Source organism: Lepeophtheirus salmonis, unplaced genomic scaffold (assembly GCF_016086655.4).
Source record: "Lepeophtheirus salmonis unplaced genomic scaffold, UVic_Lsal_1.4 unplaced_contig_486_pilon, whole genome shotgun sequence".
Classification (NCBI taxonomy): Eukaryota; Metazoa; Arthropoda; class Copepoda; order Siphonostomatoida; family Caligidae; genus Lepeophtheirus; species Lepeophtheirus salmonis.
The window spans coordinates 107,221-127,433 of NW_027294560.1; the positions used below are offsets into that span (position 1 = coordinate 107,221).

Sequence of the window (20,213 nt, forward strand, 5' to 3'; positions counted from 1 at the left end):
TAAACGGAACCACAATAATTAATTTTCTCTGAGAATCAAGTACCCTTCTAATATCCCAAAATACACCCTGGCCCTCAAGTTATACAGGTGAAGTCCTGGGCTCCGAGGAAAGTTGCATTTATCCGCCGTGGCTTTCCTGAGCATCAATGTACCCTTCTTATATTCCAAAATACACCCCAACCCACAGGTTGTACAGATGAAGTGCTGTGTCCCAAGGCAGTTTAAACTCCATAAACTACCGCGTTACTAAGCACGAAGGAGCCCTTCTAACATGCTATAATATACGCTGGCCCACAGGTTGAGTAGTTGAAGTACTGGGTCCCAAGGCAGTTTAAACTCTACCACTGCCGCATTTCTAGGCACCAAGGAACCCTTCTAATATCCTAAAATATTAGCTGGCCTACAAGTTGTGTAGGTGAAATCTCAAAATCAATATAAAGTATTTTGTTCACGAGATTGCAACTTCTAAGTACTCATATATAATATGAGTTAGTTACAAAATTACAACAAGATAAAATCTATGAAAATAAGCTTTTTTATATGTTTTTGGTAACTTTTCAAGTTTTACAAAATGGAACTACGCAATTGGATTAGATTTTTAAATAAAAATACTGTTACTATAACATAAGTTTAGAAGATTTATGCACATTTATGTACCTGTGGGCAGCGTATATTATTCATCTTAAAAGGGTTCCTTGGAACCTAGAAAGGCGTGGACGGATGAGTTTAAACAGCCTTGGGGACCAGAACTTCCCCTGTACAGCCTGTGGGACGAGGTGTATTTTGGGATATAAGAAATGTGCATTTATGCTTAGGAAAACCTCGGTCGATAAATGCAACTTGCCTCAGGCCAACCACTTCACCTACACAACCTATGGGTTGGGTAAGGGTATATTATTGCATGTCAGAAGGGTTCTATACTGGCATGTTTTTTCATCATTCAATAGTTTTATATTCCGAATATAATATAAATTGCAATGAAATTGCATACGATATTATTGTCTTGCAATGAAATTACTCACTATCATATTGCTTCACGATGATATTACTCACAACATTTTTGTCTGCAAACTTTTTACCACAATAATTTCACCAGACACCGTCAATGAGTATATACTATTAATATTTATCATATTTCTAGTATTATATGGTATTAATATACTAATATTATTCTATATGACGTCGAAATATGTCTGTTTTACCCAGCAGTCAATACGGTACATCAAATTGAAAATTCTAGCAAGCCCGATTACATTATGGTTTAAACTTGAATTTCTATTAACTTTAAGAACATTCCAAATTTATCGGTTCTATTTCAACGGTTTAGGTTATGAGAGTTCAAGAACAAACAATTTGAATAGCTATCTGCCAATATCTATGGAACTTTTTTTTTCTTCGTATCTTAAAGAATATGTAAGAAAAAATGGTATGATGAATTTTGATTAAGATTTATTTATTTTTTTCAGTACAAACTTGTTTCTAAATTGGCGCCTATATTTTGTATCCTTATTATTTTGGATTCATTAATACATGGCAACAGGAAACGCTTGTTTGTTGGTTTGCCACATTCATAATTGAAATTAGATACTGGGGGATTGAGAATATAGACTGGCAAAAAATTTAAGCATTGTCTTCGTTCCAATTCTTACGGTTCAAAAATTATAATCGCTAAGACGGCTATAGGTACAGCCCTGGTCATTGTACAATGAGAAGGGAGGGAGCCCCATCCCAACTCGAAAGAATAGAACAGTCATACATCTCAATTACTACAGTTATTCAGCCCTCTTCGATGGAAATATCTTCGAGCCATATCATTATTTAATCATTAATTAGTGGTAAACTATATTGCTGTCCTAGCAACATATCAGAATAGAATGTATTATGTTTAATGGCCTATTTGCTTACATTCACGACCTAATAATGAGCCTCGACCCCATGATTCATAATCATTGAACTAGTCAGGTTCATTTCTTCGAGTTAAGGTAGAGTACTAGAAACTTTCATGTTCGATAAGAGCCCCCTCAGTCCCCCTCCCCTGTGCCACTTCCACAAAATAGTCTTTCCAAGCGTTCGTCTTTGCTTTACCATCCCTTTAAATGATATTTATAAAAGTAAAAAATATATAAACTTTGAGTTCTTTATTTTTTTTAAATACTATTGGAACAAAACACTAAAATCGTTAAAAAATCCGTTCAATTCATTGAACATGCGACCCCTTCACAAGCCTGTAGAGGGATATGTCTTCATTAATCATGTTTATTCACTGAAAGGGCTACGAAAAATAGCTGACTAACAGATCTGTACTTATGGCACCTATGTACATATTAAATGATTATAAATCATTAATGTTTGCAAAATCATAGTGCCTTTAAACTTAGTTGTATTTTTTTTTTTTTTTTTAACTAAGCTTGGCGCCCTATACGCTCCTGAGACCTCCCATTCACGTTGTGATAACATAATAATGTATCACTACAGAGCATATACATATAGAAGTCTAATAAGACGATAGTGTGACTAATGTTGATAGTAGCTTCCACGTGCGCCCGGTATTTATAACTAATTATATGAACAATCACAATGATTATATAAAGTATTACCTGAAATGATGTTTATAACAAATTTCTATGACAGGATGTTAACATGTGACAACAATTACGAAGGCTTGATAACTTTTAGTTTCTTTAGGCTCTTTTTGAGAGCTCTTTTCTTCTTTAGCTAGTTATTTCTCCATTTTACTTAATAGTGCAGCAAAGTATGGACAATGTGTAGAGCTAACTTTTCACGAACGTAGTTTTGGCAAAATGTTGGAGGCCATATATACTTAAGAATAGGGATTTTTAGGAGCTTAAAAATCCCATTGTATGATAAGTGATGGAAGAAGCGGAAGTTGATCTTATGTTCTTAACATATTTTGTCATCTCAGGTCCTGCACGGAAAAGGGTTGATGAGTCTGTATTGTATCTTTTTAGCCGCAAGAACATTTTACTAGTTTCAATCTCAGTTCTAGACACAGATAACTTTGTGCCTAGGTAACTGCATGTCTCAAAAGAAGCAACATGCAACTTGTTGAGAGTTCTTAAACAATATCCAGCAAAGTATTCTAATGCTAGATTATCTGTATCAGATCAAGGATGGCGTGAAAATCTACAGATTTGATGAGAATTCTGAATCCATCTTTTGCAGATATCATTGTTAAGAAGAAATCTAAAGAAATGCAAACATTTCCAATTGTTGGAACAATTTATCGTATCACAATAAGTTCCCTTGGCCATTTTCATTTTGGATTAAAGATTAAGTAAATCTTTGTTGCAATAGAGAAATGATTTATCAAACCATTAAATGGTGGAATCTATATTGAAGTGGCTTTTAAGGGGCTTAAAGTTTATTATAACCAACTTACCTAATTAATGTTAGTTGAAATATTTAATTTTTGAAGATTTATTTAATAATCCAATAATAATAGTTCCAATAATTATTTAATAAACTCAGAGTAAATATGTTTTAATGCCTGGTAGCATACACACCTTGATGAATGGGCATAGCAAGCCGTAGAGGATTTATTATTACAATATCAAATTAGTCATAAGCCATAATTTGCAGTTGCGAGTTTGAACACATAATTCCAATCGATTTTACAGATTTATCTTCGAGTTAGGTAGATTTTTTCAGGCAAATAATTCCTACAAACAAGAAACACTTGTTAAATCAATACATGATAATTGATACGTTAAATCAACTCTCCACTTTGTGACGTATAGTATAATTCTGAGACACACTAATTTTACATTTATTAGTATCAAGGACTACTAAAGAGATGAACGGGGGGCATAATTGAGTCAGTTGTTGTATCAGGATGAAATTCAATTTCTTTAAATATATAGCTATTCTTTTTTTTTTGTGGAAAGAGTTAAATAAATTTAAAAACATTTTACACTATTTAACAGTATTTTTGTCCTTGGTACCCGATACTTTTGCTTTAACCTACTTTTCTTCAGAACATTTGGCCTTAAAGCCATTTTGCTTCAAGGATATTTTGCCTTAAAATATAAATAGTTGAAATAAATATACGTCGTTATTGTTTATTTAGGATTAAAATTGATGTTCCCTTTGATTTTTTTAAATCAAAATATGTAATGTGTAAATTACTATACAACGAGGGAAAGGGTTGTTTTCTGTTGGACTAATGAAGGAATTATGCCCTTTCCTCGTTTTAGGCTTGTTCCTCAATCCATAATCAATACTCATTTGTAGTCTCAGGCAAAGCTATTTGAAAAATAAAAAAAAGGGAAGTGGATGACGTTTGAGGTTTCTACCTACTCTTGCTTCTTGTATTAAAATTTCATTTGTGTGGTTCAAGGGTCGTTTGAAAAGTCCGTACAAAGTCCAAGAGATGGCACTACTGGTGCGTATCGAGATTATCTTTAGTTAGTAGTAAGGTTAATAGATATACAAGGCTATACCATAACTCGTGTACGACTGATATTTGACTTCCAGCACGCCTTTTAATATTGACGTCATAGTGTATGAGGGGTTGCGTGTGTTGTCAAAATCTGTTTTTCTTGCCCAGTAGTCCGTGCGATACCTCAAATTGAAAAATCTTGTATTTTTATTAACCTTGGTTAGTAGTATCTCTTAGAAGAGCACACACCAATTTTCACCCAGATCGGTCTATTTCTTTCTGTTTGGCGTTCGTTTGAATCGAGGAAGTAGTTTTTCAAAAAATAGACTAAAAATAATTCGTGTGTTGATTGCACATTACTTAATAAAAAATGAAAAAAAAATGTAAAAAAATATTTTTTAAGGGTGTGAAATTGTTTAAAACTACGAGTTCGTTTTGCCTTTCATAGAGTAAAATATGAAATATCATCCTGCAAAATATAAATTTTAACTATGACAAAACAAAAATTGTAGACAAGGGTTAAAAATTAATTTATAAATATTAGATCTGCACGAATATTATGTACAATGGTCAATGATGTAAATCCTGTGTGTTTTTAGCTAATCCGTTAATTTGTAATTGGTATACAGAAGGAATTTTCTTTTCCTCAGCAGTTGTCATTATTATTTAATTCCTGAGTAATTCCTTTCCTAAATAGATTCAAAACCTGTTTGAACGTGCGTGTGTGCTCATAAAAGACGGAACGTTACCTTGAGAATTTGTTGTGGAGTTATATCTTAAAATTGTAAGTACTTGTTGGACTCAAAGTAGAAAAGGGGATCGACATCCAAGTAATTCTAGCAAATGTCCTTGTCCATATCCTTTTTTCCTTCCTCTCTTTTCACAGCTGATTGTAGCTGATCTAATGAAACGTCATGAGCATTGTTATTTATCTCCCCCAAAACATTCTTCAAATTGTCATGGTTACCATGTTAATTTTCGCTTTTTTTTTTTATATATGCCATTCTACACTGGATTTTCATCATTGTACATATAATATATTCAGTATATACCGTTGATATACCAAAGGCTGCCGCAGGGTGGTGGTGGGTGCTGGAGGGGCTGCAGCCTCCCTTCCCAATTAACGAATATGTGAAAAATGAATGATGTGAAAGAAAAAGTTATTAGGAGAAAACCAGTGTTAACTTCGTCAGGTATTTTCTGTTTCGTCTCGTCTTCGTCTTGTCTCGTCTCGTCTTCTTCAGCCAATAGTCTGCGTCAGTCATTAGTCTTTGTCATCATTTCGTCAGTTTTCGTCTTGGCTAGAGTTTCTTCTTTGTCATAATATTGTCTTCGTCAGACTTTGCCATAATATTGTCTTCGTCAGACTTTGTCATAATATTTTCTTCGTCAGACTTTGTCATAATATTGTCTTTGTCATTGTTATCTTTTATTTCGTCTTCGTCAGAGTTTTGTATTCATCAAAATTCGTCTTCGTCAGAGTTTCCTCAGCATTGGAAACAGTTTTCCTAATTTAATTTATAGTTCCATAGTAATTAATAATGCTTGAAAAATAGGGTTTAAAGGTACAAAAAAATATCTCAGTATAGCCCTGAGTAGGTTTATAACCCACCACCAAATCATTGTAATTGGCAAAGGAACACCTTATTCGAGACTCTATTTACTTTTTCTGCCCACAGGTTTGCAATACACCAGCAGGGCATGTAATGGGCTCATAATCCAACGCCAATTTACTGTTTTTTTATATGGCATTTAGACAAAAAATGAAATGTATATTCCTTACAAAGTGTTTCTAATCACTGTCACTAATATTTTTGTTGTCTGTACGCTTTTTTGTAAGATTATCACGTCTTAAAAGATGGTGTACTCAATTTTAAATAATTAACAAATTATAGAACACCAAAAGATATTTAATATGAACTGGATATCAATAAATAATAACCATCAAGTTTATTAAAGAAGCTCAATCAGGGTCAGAAACAAGGTAACTATTCTGATCAAACATGTACTTAAAGCAGGCTTGTACCCGTTAACCCTTTTTCCGTTCATTTTGTAAAAACTTTCCGTTTGCTGTTCATTCGTTCTTTTTTTCCTTTCAATCGTTCATTTTTGAATTTTTATTTCTTCATTTAATATTTATCTAGTATAAAAAGTCCAGCCTAAAAAAATACTCATTAATATATGAAGCCCTTTTTGTTTCGTAATACATAAAAATGAGTCTCAAGGGCATAGCTTACTAAAAGCAAAACAGGCAATTATGTAGTTCTAAAATGATATTCTCAATTTTTATAAAATTGTGTCCAATTTCTTTTAAAAAAATGGATTTTTTAATAGCCTCAAAATAGAGGCAGTACTTTTATTCAAGACAGCCTCCAATTTATTTTCAACAGCCCCCTCCTTTAAAAATAGCTGAACCGACATATTTTTTCTCAGTAACCTTATTTACTGTGAAGATTTACCTGTGGCATTAACAATATAGGCAAATGCTAAGTCTGACGTTCATTCAAGGGTGCCATAATAGGTACGATGAGAAAAAAAAGGTTACCCCGAACTTAAACCGACTTTCAGGCCGGTCTCGATTTTTCCAACATTATAGTTGGGCCAAATTGCGTCTATAAAAATAGGGTCTAGTCGGTCTTTAATTGTCAGGCCCAGTCGGGTTTCATTTTTTTATTTTCATGTTGATTTTTTTAGAGATGCCTCTGAATGGTACTTAATTGCTTTGCTGATTTTTCAAAAGTTTGTAAATTCCTCTTGAGAGTTCCTCTCTAATAGACCCACAGTGGTCTTAGATTGTCTATAGTGTTAACCTCTCCAGACGGGTGGGTTCTGTTTTTATGATTTATTGTTAGAGATATTAATGAAGACTTTAGGGGGGTTCTTACCGTGTGAGAGGATAGAATTAGTCCTGAATCACTTGTCTATATTATATTTTCGGCTACAACCCGACCTGAATGCACTGTTCCAACCAGTTAATAAGTGCATACTGCATATTAACGGTATACACTATACATATATTCATGCAGTTGCAATATTTTTATTTTGTAACACTTGTCCACAGTTTTTTTTTGTTCATAGTTCAATTTCATATTTTGCATTGGCTATGGATTTTACATTTTTTAATTATTTATTATATTATTAAAGGTATTTATATTTTCTCAGAATATAATAAATGTCTAAGGCAATTAATGTATTCAGCTTTGTGTAACAGTTTAATATTGTTGAATATACATATTATTGGCTAATATTTTGTATAAGGCGCCAAATTGATTCAGATTGGCCCTGTTCGATTGCATGGCTGATCACAATACAATATATATGAAATTTAAATAGAAGAAGCCAATTTAGTAGGGAGAAGCGTCAAACGTCATCCATTCGGTTTTTTTTTATTTTTCAACTGGCTTTGTCTGAGCCCTTAAATGAGTAACTAAATCAACTAACTCGAAAATAAAGCTACAAAATAGACTAGAATTATGTACTCAAAGACTCGCAGCTGCGAATTATAGTTTAAAACATATAATTTGAATTTAATATTGCAATAATAAATCCTCCACAGCTTGTTAGGCCCATTCATCAACCTGTGTATGCTACCAGGCCTTAAAAATATGTCTCCTCTAAGTTTATTAAATAATTATTGGTAATCAACTTCCGAAATATATGGTGGTTTGATTTCATGGTGTTTTGGAGCTTCATTAAATTAATTACCTTGAATTAGAGTCCACGATGAAAATCTTTATTTAAGTGAAAATTATATATAATACCTTCCTCAAAAATAGAGCAAATAAAGTAGCTATGTTACAAAATGCCGATTTACGGAGAGAGAAAAAACTTGCAGGAGGAATGCACGGAATTATAGAATTATTTGGGGATCCCCATAGAAATGCTGGCTTTTCATTACTTAAATGGGGAAATCAAATTCATGTCATTTATATTTAGTGTAGATAAATTCTTACATTTGACCCAGTCTAATTTTTTTTTCAATCCACTGCTTCGTTTAATTGTATCCTTTGCTAGAAAATAAGTCATCTCAAGATAGCCTTCAAAATTACAAATGGGGTGTAATGGATCAAATAAAAATTATAATGGATTTAAAAACATTTATTTATCTAGTAACTAAGTTCCCATTTAATGTGTTAATGAGACGTACATCAATTTAAACCCGACATTAGTGCCTCATTCTTTATTACTGCACAATATGTAAGTACTTTTGTCTTAATTTTTAAAATCGCTTTTTTTCAGTAATTCTCATTTATTCTATGGAGAGCGTGGGAAGATATTCATATACTCGACTTGATGAGTACTTTAATATTGCACATTAATAAATATTGAAGGTTCTAATGTCGGGTTAAAATTCTAACCCGACATTAGTAATGAATAACAGCAATGGCATGGCCAAAACAAAACAGAAGCCAGACTGAAACATCTTCAATACTGGCTCAGACGTCGTGTTAAGTGACTTAGGGAACTGTTTTTTTTTGGCAATGTTGTCCTAATATTTCGAAGCAAAAAAAATAATAAGAATTTAAATATATAAGAGGATATAATAGTCACATATTTCAAATGAAAGAACTAAACTATAAACAGCATTAAATGTGTTAATGTTACAAATAACTCAAATAAACTCATTAATTAGGTATAATTACAAATATATATTCTTATAATATGTATAAATAACAAAAGTATTCTGAATCTTCGAAAACGGTCATCCTAAATTTTGACGTGAATTTCATTCACAAAGAGGATATTTTAATGTTTTTAAGGATTTGATGTTAAAATGAAGGCAGATCAAATCAAAGCAAGAGAAAGATATTTTAAGAGTTGAACACATTTCTTTATGAACGATAATTGTAGAGTTGTCATCATTATCCAACATGAAATTGCACCAATCACTAGAACTTTCTTTTAAAAAAATCATTCATACGTGACATAACGTAGAAGATTCATTATGACAATATTTTACTATTATAATTCGAGATGTTCGTTAATCTTACATCTTGCTCAAATAATAATTTTGTAATGCCCATTTGAGTCGAAGTCCTCTATTTCGTATTCTACTAAAATTGGAGAAATATCTTGAGAAGTGAGAATGTAGAGATTTGCCCACTTCTTCAATGGAAGTAAAGACATCCGAACTTGATCTTTTTTTAGAATTTCCGCCCTCTTTACTTGAAGTCTCCGCTGCAGCATCATTAAACACGGAAGAATTCTCATAAATATTCTCTAGATCAAAACTAACAGGGATATCGGAAGGACTTTTCAATTCAACAGATGGAGGATAAGAAGTAGAGGCAGGCTGGTATCCCAAAGCAGAAATAACTCTTGCAGGATCAGACATATAAATAAATTTAATTGTATACACTGCATTTGTGTTCTTGTAGACCGAATTTTGAAGGGAGGATATCTGTGCATGTAGAGAACCGAATGTCTTAGTAAGATGACTTGACTTGTCCGTATCTTCGTAAACTGCAAAAATATGCAAGTGGCCCGGAGAGACGGGCGTTTTCAAAACGGAGTTGACTATACAAAAAGTTTCATTATAAGTGTCTTCATAGGAGGGTCCAGCCATCGCTTTCTTCTGATCTCCAAATAGCGCAACATAAATGACACTCTCTCCCCACTGACTAGGAAACTCCATCATGTTCACCTCAAAATAATGACTCAGCTTAATATATAATAAGTCTTTAAAATCTTTGATTGCAATATACCCTAGTTCCTTGATATTTTCCTTATTTAAAGGTAACTTCTCCGTCCCCCAGGACCAGTTATTTAAATTCAAACCCAAATACGAGAGCTGAACCTTTTTTTGAATTATAACGTGTGCATGACACGAGAAGTTGATCCATTTATCTTGTAGAGTAACAAAGTTCCTAAGTTTTTGAAATTGTGCATTGTTAATACTCAACAAGTGTTGGAGCTTTAATGCTTCTACATTCGAAAACTTAATGACATCAGGGAAAAATTTTAAAACAAATCTCTTTATGACTATCTTGATGGATTCCATGGAAAGTTTCTGAACTGAAGTCATGAAATCATGAACTTGAAGCATTTTACTCTTGGTTGAACGAAAATTGATGATGGTATTTTGAGTATCACTGGGTGTATAGTTTATTCCATAAATCTTGAGCTTCTTCCTCAATTCACGTATTAGTTCATCTTTGGCTCGTATCATCCTTCTAAGACGATGTATTTCTCTCTGTTTGGGTCCAACCCGTCTTTTACAGTATGTGTGATCACTCATAGAGTCGGAAACAATCATGATTGAATCAAGAATGAGTGGAAAAGATGGTCAAGGATAATAAAGGTAAAGCTAGGAGTGAGTTGTCTTCCGCCCACAATCAGTATCTTCCCTCAATCTATCCACTAAATTTCGTATCCTTTGCCCAATGATTGTCACAAATCTATACGAGGCACAATTTATCACCGCGAAGTTCAAAACTTAGGAGTGATAAAAATCAATTGAGAATTGATATTATTATTACTTAATAAATAATGTAACTTCTATTAGACCTAAACCTATAACTATAATTAATTGTAAATATCGTAATGGTTAACCAATCTAAACGGCTAGAATGTATCTTGAAGCAATAGAAAGTAATTGGCAGCCATGTCCTATGGAATATGAAGGATGATCGTCGATGGAGGTATTAAATGTATCATTGATATTGAGTTTAGTTTACGAATTGAGTACATACACAGGCAGCACACCACGACTACGAAGGAGAAGTCAGATAACAGCTGACGAGGAAACGACGCGCGATTCTTCCTTTTCTTATGTACGCATGTGTTGCTCCACCAAAAACAGCTACTCCTAGCTAAAAGATGGCTAAAAGCAAGAAAATTATGTGACGTCACCTTCCCGGGTTTCTATTCGTAATGATATGTGAAGGATGACGGTGTCAGGAGATTCCTTGTTAAGTGCTCCCATGTCGGCTACTGTACGGGCCGAAGTGAGATATGATCGCATCGTTGGTACAGACTATCAAAATCTCTCTGATAGATTCATTCTGAAGGAAGCCAAAGACTATGGCATTCAATTTTATCATGTGTATCGCGTTCGATTCAATTGCATGAAGCCCTATGTGGAACGCTCGATTCGCGAGTCTGCACTAGGAGAGGATGCGAGCATTAGGAGTCTGAGTCATCTCTCGGATGGCAACTCCAAGCCCTGTTGCGTCATTGGCACGCTCTATAAGCTTCAAAAGAAGAAGCCGAATATACTCCGAGAATTGGAAGGAGAAGTTGAAGAGTCTTCTCCTCTCAACTCTGACTTCACTTCAGAGGATGATCAACTCATACTCGAGGATGAGGACCAGAGGGTCAAGTTGATTGGGAAGATTGCTACAACGCACCTCGTGACGGGTCTTGTTCTGGGTGTCTACGGCAAGCATAAAGATGGAAAGTTGGATGTTGAACAAGTCTTTTTTCCTCGTAGTGAGAGGATCAAGCGCTACATTCCTCTCAGAAATATGTACATTGCTTTTATCTCCAATATTCAAGTATCTCATGACAGCTCTCAAGTCTTAGAAAACCTTCAATTGGCCATGGATTGGCTTACTGGATTTGAAGGATGTCCCAGGGATCAGGAAGAAAATGCCTCCATTGAGCGTCTCGTTGTTGCGGGAGGACTCTTGGGAAAGGAGTGTTCCAAGAAAGGAGGGGGGGATGAGGATATTTTTGAGAGCGTGCGTCTTTTAGAAAATGCATTGTTGCAGCTTGTCAAGTCCATTAAAGTGGATATTATACCGGGACAGAGTGATGAATTGAGTAATGCCTCGATGCCTCAACAGCCTCTTCACAAATGTCTTTTCCCTCGTGCTGCAGCCTATGCCTCCACTTTTCAAACTGTCACAAACCCATATTTCTTCCAGATTGAGGGTACAAAGATCTATGGAAGTTCGGGAAAGAATGTAGAGGATATTGTGAGGAATTCCTCTCTAAAGGATCCTTTGCAAGTTATGGAAGAAATTCTCAAATGGGGGCATATCAGTCCTACCAGTCCAGATACTCTGGGTTGTTTCCCCTACAAAGACAAGGATCCTTTCGTCATGGAATTTCTTCCTCATGTGCTCTTTAGTGCCATTCATGGAAAGGAACATCTATCAAAATTCACAAACAATACGCTACTCTTTACAATCCCTAATTTCTCAACAAGTGGATCTCTTGTCCTTCTTAACTTGAAGGATTTGTCAACGAAAGAAATTAAGTTCTCTACTAATTAGCTGAGAATGTTTTTTAAAGTGAATGACTTTTAATCTACTTTCCTCCTTGAATATAAATATAAATTATCCTAATAAATGCATTTCAATGTAATATCTTGTGAATTACTTATTATACTATTACTTATTGACAATATTTCTTTGTGATAATAAAATACATTAATATATTTTAATTCTTATGGAACTACTTCTAGAGTGAGAGATAGCTTATCAGTATCGCTTATTAAATATTTTAAGCTATCACTCTGTGTTTCTTGTAGAATATACAGTTTTTAAGAGAAAAATGCCTAGCCAGTCAATTGTTCAGTATGTACTTAGTCTCAAACTTAATAAATGTCATGTTTAATAATGTTTTTGAGTGAGTAGTGATATATCGTATGAAGTAGACTCGTCCTTTCTTCTGCTAAACTCGATGATCACTACTGCGTAAATATAAATAATAGCTGTATATGGAAAAAAAAGGAAAAGTGAGCCTCATCTAAAACCTTAGTGCAGCAGCCTGTCATTTGTCAAGCTGGTGATCAAGTCGAGTATTCTATTTAGCAAGGGGGTAGCCTCGGCCCTTACGCTTCAACTTCAAAGGAGTCCAAACCTTTATTATCGGAGTTTCGATAGAGGAAGATTCCTTATTAAATCCAATATCTTTCTTAACGTCGCGAATACATTATTTAAAAGGTTTAGAATCACATATTTGTTCTCCAGAACTGGGGACAAAATTGCGACAACGGCTCTTAAAGAAGTTTGTATATTATTATATTAACATTAATTACCATAATTACAAAACATATTAAATGGATTTGACTCATCTGTCATTTTTAGAGTAGTAGAGTAAACGTGTCATTGACGTCCAATTGGACTTCAAAATTTTTATCTAAATTTGATGCAACTGTTCATAGAAGAGCGATTAGGGAAATTTTTGGGCGAGGATCACCTTTACTTGCGTTTATTGGAGTATCATTGGTTTCTAATTCATCTTCCAGCGTCAATGGTATGAAGCAATTCCAGTTTTGAATCCTAAATCAATCTATAATCCTTTAAAATTTCAGGCATAGTATCTAAAAAAGATCAAATACATTCTGTAGTGAGAGAAATACGCCAAACTGTCGCAAAGTCCATGCCATCTACTCTTTGGAAGTCTCAAAAAGAAGATGTACATGGAGATTTTAAGGAAATTAAGCAGGTCCAGGACTTGGATCTAGGGTCTCCCATAGCCAAAGGAGGGTGTGGTGTTGTGTATAATGCTAAATTCAAAGAATCATCCTCTCCATGCTACCCATTTGCACTCAAGATGATGTTCAACTATCATGCTGAATCCAACGCTTTTACGATCTTTAAGACCATGTCCAAGTAATGATGATTGTTTTAATTTTATGTTATGTATATTCAATATTAAATACTAATCTCTCTCTTAGTGAAATTTTACCGGCCCAAATCAGAAATTTGGATAGTAATTCTGATGAAGTTGATTATTTTATGGATTACTTACATTGGCGTAGGGAGTCAAAAATCGAAACAACGGAATTGCCTTGGCATCCCAATATTGTTGAGATGTTCACTGTATTTGTAGATCAAATTCCTAAGCTTCCTCAATCAATGAGTCTCTATCCAGATGCTCTTCCTATTAGAATTAACCCTACTGGATTTGGAAGGAATATGAGTTTATTTTTGCTCATGAAAAAGTATAATATTTCTCTTAATGAATTTTTGTCGGAACAAAAAGCAACTGGGATTCCAATGAAAACATCACTTATTCTCTTGTCTCAACTCTTAGAAGGTACTTTTCTTTTAAATTATGACATAATCAAATTGATGGTTTTATAGGAATTTTGCACATGGTTAGCAATCGTGTAGCTCACAGGGATCTTAAATCCGATAATATTCTTTTAGAATACTCAGGATCGAAGGATTTTCCACATCTTGTAATAACGGATTTTGGATGCTCAATAGGTACTTTGTCAATACCTTACCAATCTTTTGACGTGAATAAAGGAGGTAACCCTGCCTTAATGGCACCAGAAATTAAAGAAGCACGACCTGGTACATTTGTCAAATTAGATTATCGGAAGGCCGACCTTTGGGCAGCATCAAATATAGCTTATGAAATATTCGGATCACCAAACCCAGCATATCAACGAAACGGAATATCACAGCTCCCTGAACTAGTTCCAAATAATATTAAGGAATTGATTAAATCTATTGGGAAGGACGATCCTAATGAAAGAATTTCGCCCCTTCTTGCTGCAGATATCTGTCAGCTTTTACTCTGGGCACCTCCTTCTTGGTTTGATTCATATGATGACATTAAGGAGGATGTTGTTTTACAATGGCTCCTTACTATCACTACTAAAGTTTTGTGTGAAGCCCGCTTTGCCAAGGACGAGCAAGAATTGAAAGAATTTAAATTAGTTTCGACTTTTCTTCGTCGAATTTGTCTAACCAGTCTAATGGACGCACTTCATTGGATTAGAGAGTGCTATTAAATATTGTAATACATTATGAATATACAGATATACATAACATGTATACATTCACAAAATTTACTTATTTTTACAATTTTTCATTTATTTTATGGTTTTTTTAAACAAAAAAATATGATTGTGATAAATATTACTACATAGATTGGAGGCAACTATTTTGATTACATCGGAGACAAATTGATTGATTAGTTATAAATTAATAATATGTAATTTAGTAGATTATAATTTGCAAGAAATAAAAAAATATGATTTTGGTTTATTTTTCCATTATTAATTAATGTTTTTATAATTTTTTAAAAACAGCGACGTACAAGGCTAAATACAGGAATGAACCATAACTTTGACTGTACAGTTGAATATTATAGCGTTGAAACCTAGTACTATCCTATCACAGAGAAAATTTTGATTACCATAAAAATATGAAATCAGGAGCTAAGACTATAGTCATAGATAACTTTGTAAGGGGTGGATACGATCCGTTGTATTATGTTAAAACCAGGCAGATAAGTATAGCAGAAGCATCACCGCCAAAAGAGACACACAAGGCGAATACGTTGACCTTGCTCCAAGCTATATATGTAAAATGTTTATTTAGTCAAATTCTTATTTTTTCCTCACGAGATACTCACAGTCACATAATAATTACATCGATCCCCTTGACAGCACTCTGCACATTTCCAGTCCTCATACCACAAGTAATGACATAAAGGCATTAAATCCCTTATTTCTCCATCACATTCATCTTTAGTTGCACAGCGTTTAGAAACGTAGTACTGTTTTTCAGCTCCCTCATTCCAGTAGGGAAAACTTCCCCAACGAATGGTTGACAAACATCGATCCTGTTCTTGTTCACATGTACGAATTGTTTTCAGGCACTTTGCCGTATTTCCATCTTGATCTTTGCACACGTAGCATTCCAACCCATGGACTGCAGTCAAAAACATAGATCAATGCGTATATTTGAATATAAAAATTAAATTAATTACCTGCACCTATGATCACATTAGATATAATTAAATATAATAAAATCATATTGAGTAGATTTACTTAAAACACAAATTAAGTAAACAGTTGCTGTACCTGTGTTTTGAGAAACAGGTATGATTGAATTCTCTTAAGTACATCCAAAAGATCTATCGCGTGCAGGTATTGACAGTCAGTAGATACATTATCGACTATATTAATTCGATGGATCGAAAGATAGCAACAAGGACACATTTAGTCTAATATGTATAATTTATTTAACTTTTTGATATAATTGTTTTTAAAATTTCATTCCAATTTGAGGGGAATCCATTTTCTTTTGATGATTCAGGATATAATACATATAACAAAAGTAAATTTCGAGCATCCTTTAGAGAGCTCGTGCCTAATTGTTTTCGAAATGATTTCCACTTCTCAGCCGACAAAGGTTTTGTCAATGACTTTTTTCGATTTACTTTCCTCTGCTCTGTTTCTTGTTTTATCCAATCTAATAAAGAGCTTTTGACTTTAAAAGCACTAAAGGTTTTAACAATGAGTCTCCCTCTTTTTAACATGGACTCTGACATCTGAACTTCAGACTTCCTTTCAACAACAACTAAATATAAAATCATAGTAATGCAAAATATATCATGGTAAATAATATATTCATAATCTTACCTCCCACTTCCAGAAGGATTTCATTACTCGTCTCTTTTCTTGTTTTATCGCCAAATTTAGGTGGAAGATTTAATTTGTTAGGCTCAAAAGTAGTATCTTCGCCACCAAGAATATTTAGTGCATATAAGGACATCAAGTCGTCATAAGTGTCCTTCATGAGATTTATTATTGAGTTTGAAACTAAAGAACAAATTCGCGAGACTGATCCAAGCCAAGCAAGAGCAAGAGACCAATGATGACCCAACCTCATCCTCTTAAAGCAATTTTCTCCAGCGTTTAGTGTGTAAACGTCTCTAATTTTTTCCAAGAGCACTATAGACTGATAGATTCGAATGATCACAACCCGTAAATCCGACTGTTTAACGAGAGCAAGCGACTCTGGTGGCTTCTCCATAATATTGAATGTTGTAGGGAATGATGAATAAAAATCCAGGATAAGTTTATTGAGTTTGATATCATTGAATCTACGTAAAGTTTTAACAATCATTTTTAGATCTTTAAAACCCTTATCATTTACAAATTGACGTTGATTCCTTCGGATTAAACCTTTCAAAAGGATTTCTTCTCCTTTTAATTTCTTAATTGAACTTAAAATTAATTCCGAAAAGACTTTTGCAGCTTTCAATGCCTCTTTAACCGTTTCTAGAGGGATCAAAAATAATAAATGAATTCTTATTTTGTCACTTCAATAATAATAACGAATAATTGTAACTCACCTCGGTCATCTTGAGTCAACCGTAAGGGTGGAATAGTACAAAAATCCGGAGTTGATAAATATCGCTCGTTCTCCATAGTTGTACAATTGTATAGTCCTTTTTAATTTTTATATTTCAGAGTGTCAGTTTACACATGGACTTCTCAAGATGACTTTATATAGCCACCTTGTGGACCAATTGGTTGTGGAATGTTAGTCAACTGTTGACTGTAGTTCTTTACTTAATTGCTCATTATTATTTGTGACGTCATAAAAAGGAAATAATAATAAATAACTAATAGAGCAAGGAACACTGAAATGAATATGGAACGATTTCTTCGTTTGGTGTGTGCTTTTTTTTACTAGAGTGCAAATGAATTTATCCAAGGAAGTATTTTCCTTGATTTATCGTATTAAAAAAGTAAATCCAGTAGATTGTAACTTTAACAGCTCATAAGTCATAAGTCATAACTTATGACTCATAAGTCATTCCCGCATCAAGTTAAGAATCTTACCCTTTTTAAACTAGTAAACATTGAATTTTTTTATTGAAAGCTTAACATATAATTTTAATTGAACTTAATTTTATTATGAAAAAAATATAATATGTACTATATACAAATAAAATTGAAGAAAAAAAGCAGCTAATTCACTATTCAATCAGATTTTAGCTTTGAAATTTTTTTTACTATTAGAGAAAATTTTTGAAAGCACTTTTCCTTTTTTTATTTTATTTACATGAAGATAGCTTCAGACACAATTTTTTTCCTCAAATATATTACTCATTTTTTATGCAATTTGATTAAAGAAAGTGCTGCTGAGAAGATGATTATTACTGCATGAAGATTTTTCAAACCATGATGTAGTTTGATTAGAAATAAAAAATCTTCATGCACCATTTACAAAAACAATTCTTGGAGTAGCCAAAAAATAATATTTCGCTTTTCTTTATTTGAAAAAATATGTTATAACAGTTGATAGAGATGCCCTTTAAGAAGGTTGATTAGATCAATGGGCTTTTTTTAGCAAAGTATTGACAAAGTAATATCTCTATCTGAAGATAATAACTTGGTGCAGAACTCCCGATTTAACGGTTTTAAAATAAAATGAGTAACATACCTACATACAAAATGAATGAACGGCTCCAGACCTTTAAGTGAATCTAATTCCCTTGCAGGATATTGGCTGATAAATGTAGAACCATCTTCTTCAATTGTATAATTAGACTCTTTAGTATTGACTAAAATTGATTTTAAAAGTAGGCTAATACGATTTTTTTTTCAGCCTTAAAAAATTGTCAACAACTGATATAGTAATTTCCACCAGCAAGTTGTCTACACCATCCAAAACGATTTTCTATTGGGTCCGACTTAATTTTACGAAGAAAAATAAATTTAACTTTATTTTTATCCAGTAAATATATGACTAAATCAGCTTGTTCTAGGGATGTTTGATAGGTGGGATAAAATGTCTCGGAAGATAAACCACCTCCATGTTTCTTTGAGAGTGTCTCACATTTTTTAATCCATTCTGCAGACTTAATCAAGAAATCAATTTGTTCCCGCTCATTTACAGAAATTGGTTTTAATGAATCGTTTCCCTTTTGGACGTACATAGTATTAGAGTTCACATTTATGCAATTCCAAAAGCGCCTAAGAATATTCATAAGTTGTGCTATTTGTTTGAAGATTCTGAATTGATCATCTTTCGACACATAATGGTTAAGTGCATTCAGAGTGGACTCGTGAAAAAAACTTACAGAAAGAACAACATTACACTTTTCAATTGGTTTATGATTAAATTTGTCGGCTAATTTCAATCCCTGGGCCTGCTCCATGTAGTAGATTTGTCTAAAATACCCAAATTTGTCTTCAAGATTAACATCCTCATTTGCAGAAGATGGGCATGATAATTTTCGTCTGCTAGTGATGTTGCTATAAATTTTTTTGCCGATATGTACTAAATCGAATAACATAAATATTTTTCTTCCGAAAGTGGAAAAAGGATTCCGTATATATCTAGGAAATTTCTATTTCCTAGTTCATCCATATCGAATTTTCTGTTTGAGGCATACGCATCCGTGATGGTTGCAACGGGTTCTAGAATATTATTCATATAATATTGTTTTATAATGGAAGATTTAATATTTGTTATTGGTACTACAGATACCATGTCGTATTTCCCAAGTACATTCTTCAACATAAAACAAAGTATGGTTTTAAAATAGTTTTCATTCCTATTACATCAAGATATTGCCACCACTAAATTCAACTCTCTGAGAAGAATAGACTTCGTCAATTATTATGGAAAAATACTTGTCTTTTTCATCCAATAATTTAATTATAGACATTAAATAATCAATTGTTGAGACTGGCACTCCTTGAACTGAGAACACGCGATTCAGATGACAAGTAAATAATTCAAGATTCTCTAATTTGATTATATAAAGCTGGGCTTGTATTTTGCCAAAGCATTGAAATTCCTACAAATGTAGGAGAGTATCTTCGTCCTTTCGTAATTACAGAGTGAAGGTGAAGTTGTTCTATAATAAAGCTGATAGGATTTTTCGAATTAAAGTCTTGATGATGTACTGCTGCTTCCAATAGCTCAATGGCATACTTTATGCTTGAAGCTAGTTTGGGTTTATTCTGTTTATTTTTTAAATATGCTAAAATGTTATTGATATCAGAATAACGGATCAGACTCTTTGACGAACATATATGATTCACTTCGATAATAGATATAGGCAGTCTTTTTGAAAAAAATTAGAGAAGGTCATTCTTCAC

General features: G+C 33.4%; 3 protein-coding genes and 2 long non-coding RNA genes across 5 annotated transcripts; 3 read left to right on the top strand and 2 right to left on the bottom strand.

Moving 5' to 3' along the window:
• The first annotated feature begins 2,475 nt into the window (after positions 1-2,475).
• Positions 2,476-3,505, top strand: LOC139907512 (uncharacterized). Its single transcript, XR_011784189.1, has 2 exons — positions 2,476-2,660; positions 2,744-3,505. It is a non-coding gene; the product is annotated as an uncharacterized lncRNA (long non-coding RNA).
• A 7,781-nt stretch (positions 3,506-11,286) lies between these two features.
• Positions 11,287-12,788, top strand: PolD2 (DNA polymerase delta subunit 2). The gene has a single exon (XM_040721493.2). The coding sequence runs from the start codon at positions 11,287-11,289 to the stop codon at positions 12,616-12,618; it is 1,332 nt and encodes a 443-aa protein (XP_040577427.1). The 3' UTR covers positions 12,619-12,788.
• Positions 12,789-12,938: 150 nt separating this feature from the next.
• Positions 12,939-15,351, top strand: Pink1 (PTEN-induced putative kinase 1). Its single transcript, XM_040721665.2, has 5 exons — positions 12,939-13,354; positions 13,435-13,603; positions 13,662-13,962; positions 14,028-14,389; positions 14,437-15,351. The coding sequence occupies exons 3-5, from the start codon at positions 13,730-13,732 to the stop codon at positions 15,093-15,095; spliced, it is 1,254 nt and encodes a 417-aa protein (XP_040577599.2). The 5' UTR covers positions 12,939-13,354; positions 13,435-13,603; positions 13,662-13,729; the 3' UTR covers positions 15,096-15,351.
• Positions 15,352-15,856: 505 nt separating this feature from the next.
• LOC139907511 (uncharacterized) lies at positions 15,857-16,313 on the bottom strand. The gene is made up of 2 exons (XR_011784188.1): positions 16,173-16,313; positions 15,857-16,020 (listed from the first exon to the last, which is right to left on the bottom strand). It is a non-coding gene; the product is annotated as an uncharacterized lncRNA (long non-coding RNA).
• Positions 16,310-17,666, bottom strand: LOC121126187 (coiled). The gene is made up of 3 exons (XM_040721495.2): positions 17,450-17,666; positions 16,734-17,375; positions 16,310-16,671 (listed from the first exon to the last, which is right to left on the bottom strand). The coding sequence occupies exons 1-3, from the start codon at positions 17,523-17,525 to the stop codon at positions 16,334-16,336; spliced, it is 1,056 nt and encodes a 351-aa protein (XP_040577429.1). The 5' UTR covers positions 17,526-17,666; the 3' UTR covers positions 16,310-16,333.
• Between the last annotated feature and the right edge of the window lie 2,547 nt (positions 17,667-20,213).

What these genes read in the sequence shown, in the direction of transcription:
- PolD2 (XM_040721493.2), top strand. Translation starts at nt 11,287, where the DNA reads ATGACGGTGTCAGGAGATTCCTTGTTAAGTGCTCCCATGTCGGCTACT.
- LOC121126187 (XM_040721495.2), bottom strand. Translation starts at nt 17,525, where the DNA reads ATGGAGAACGAGCGATATTTATCAACTCCGGATTTTTGTACTATTCCA. An exon ending in GTTGACTCAAGATGACCGAG is followed by an intron (nt 17,376 to 17,449) that starts GTGAGTTACAAT and finishes TGATCCCTCTAG; the next exon opens with AAACGGTTAAAGAGGCATTG. An exon ending in AATCCTTCTGGAAGTGGGAG is followed by an intron (nt 16,672 to 16,733) that starts GTAAGATTATGA and finishes TTTTATATTTAG; the next exon opens with TTGTTGTTGAAAGGAAGTCT.
- Pink1 (XM_040721665.2), top strand. Translation starts at nt 13,730, where the DNA reads ATGCCATCTACTCTTTGGAAGTCTCAAAAAGAAGATGTACATGGAGAT. An exon ending in ATCTTTAAGACCATGTCCAA is followed by an intron (nt 13,963 to 14,027) that starts GTAATGATGATT and finishes TCTCTCTCTTAG; the next exon opens with TGAAATTTTACCGGCCCAAA. An exon ending in CTTGTCTCAACTCTTAGAAG is followed by an intron (nt 14,390 to 14,436) that starts GTACTTTTCTTT and finishes ATGGTTTTATAG; the next exon opens with GAATTTTGCACATGGTTAGC.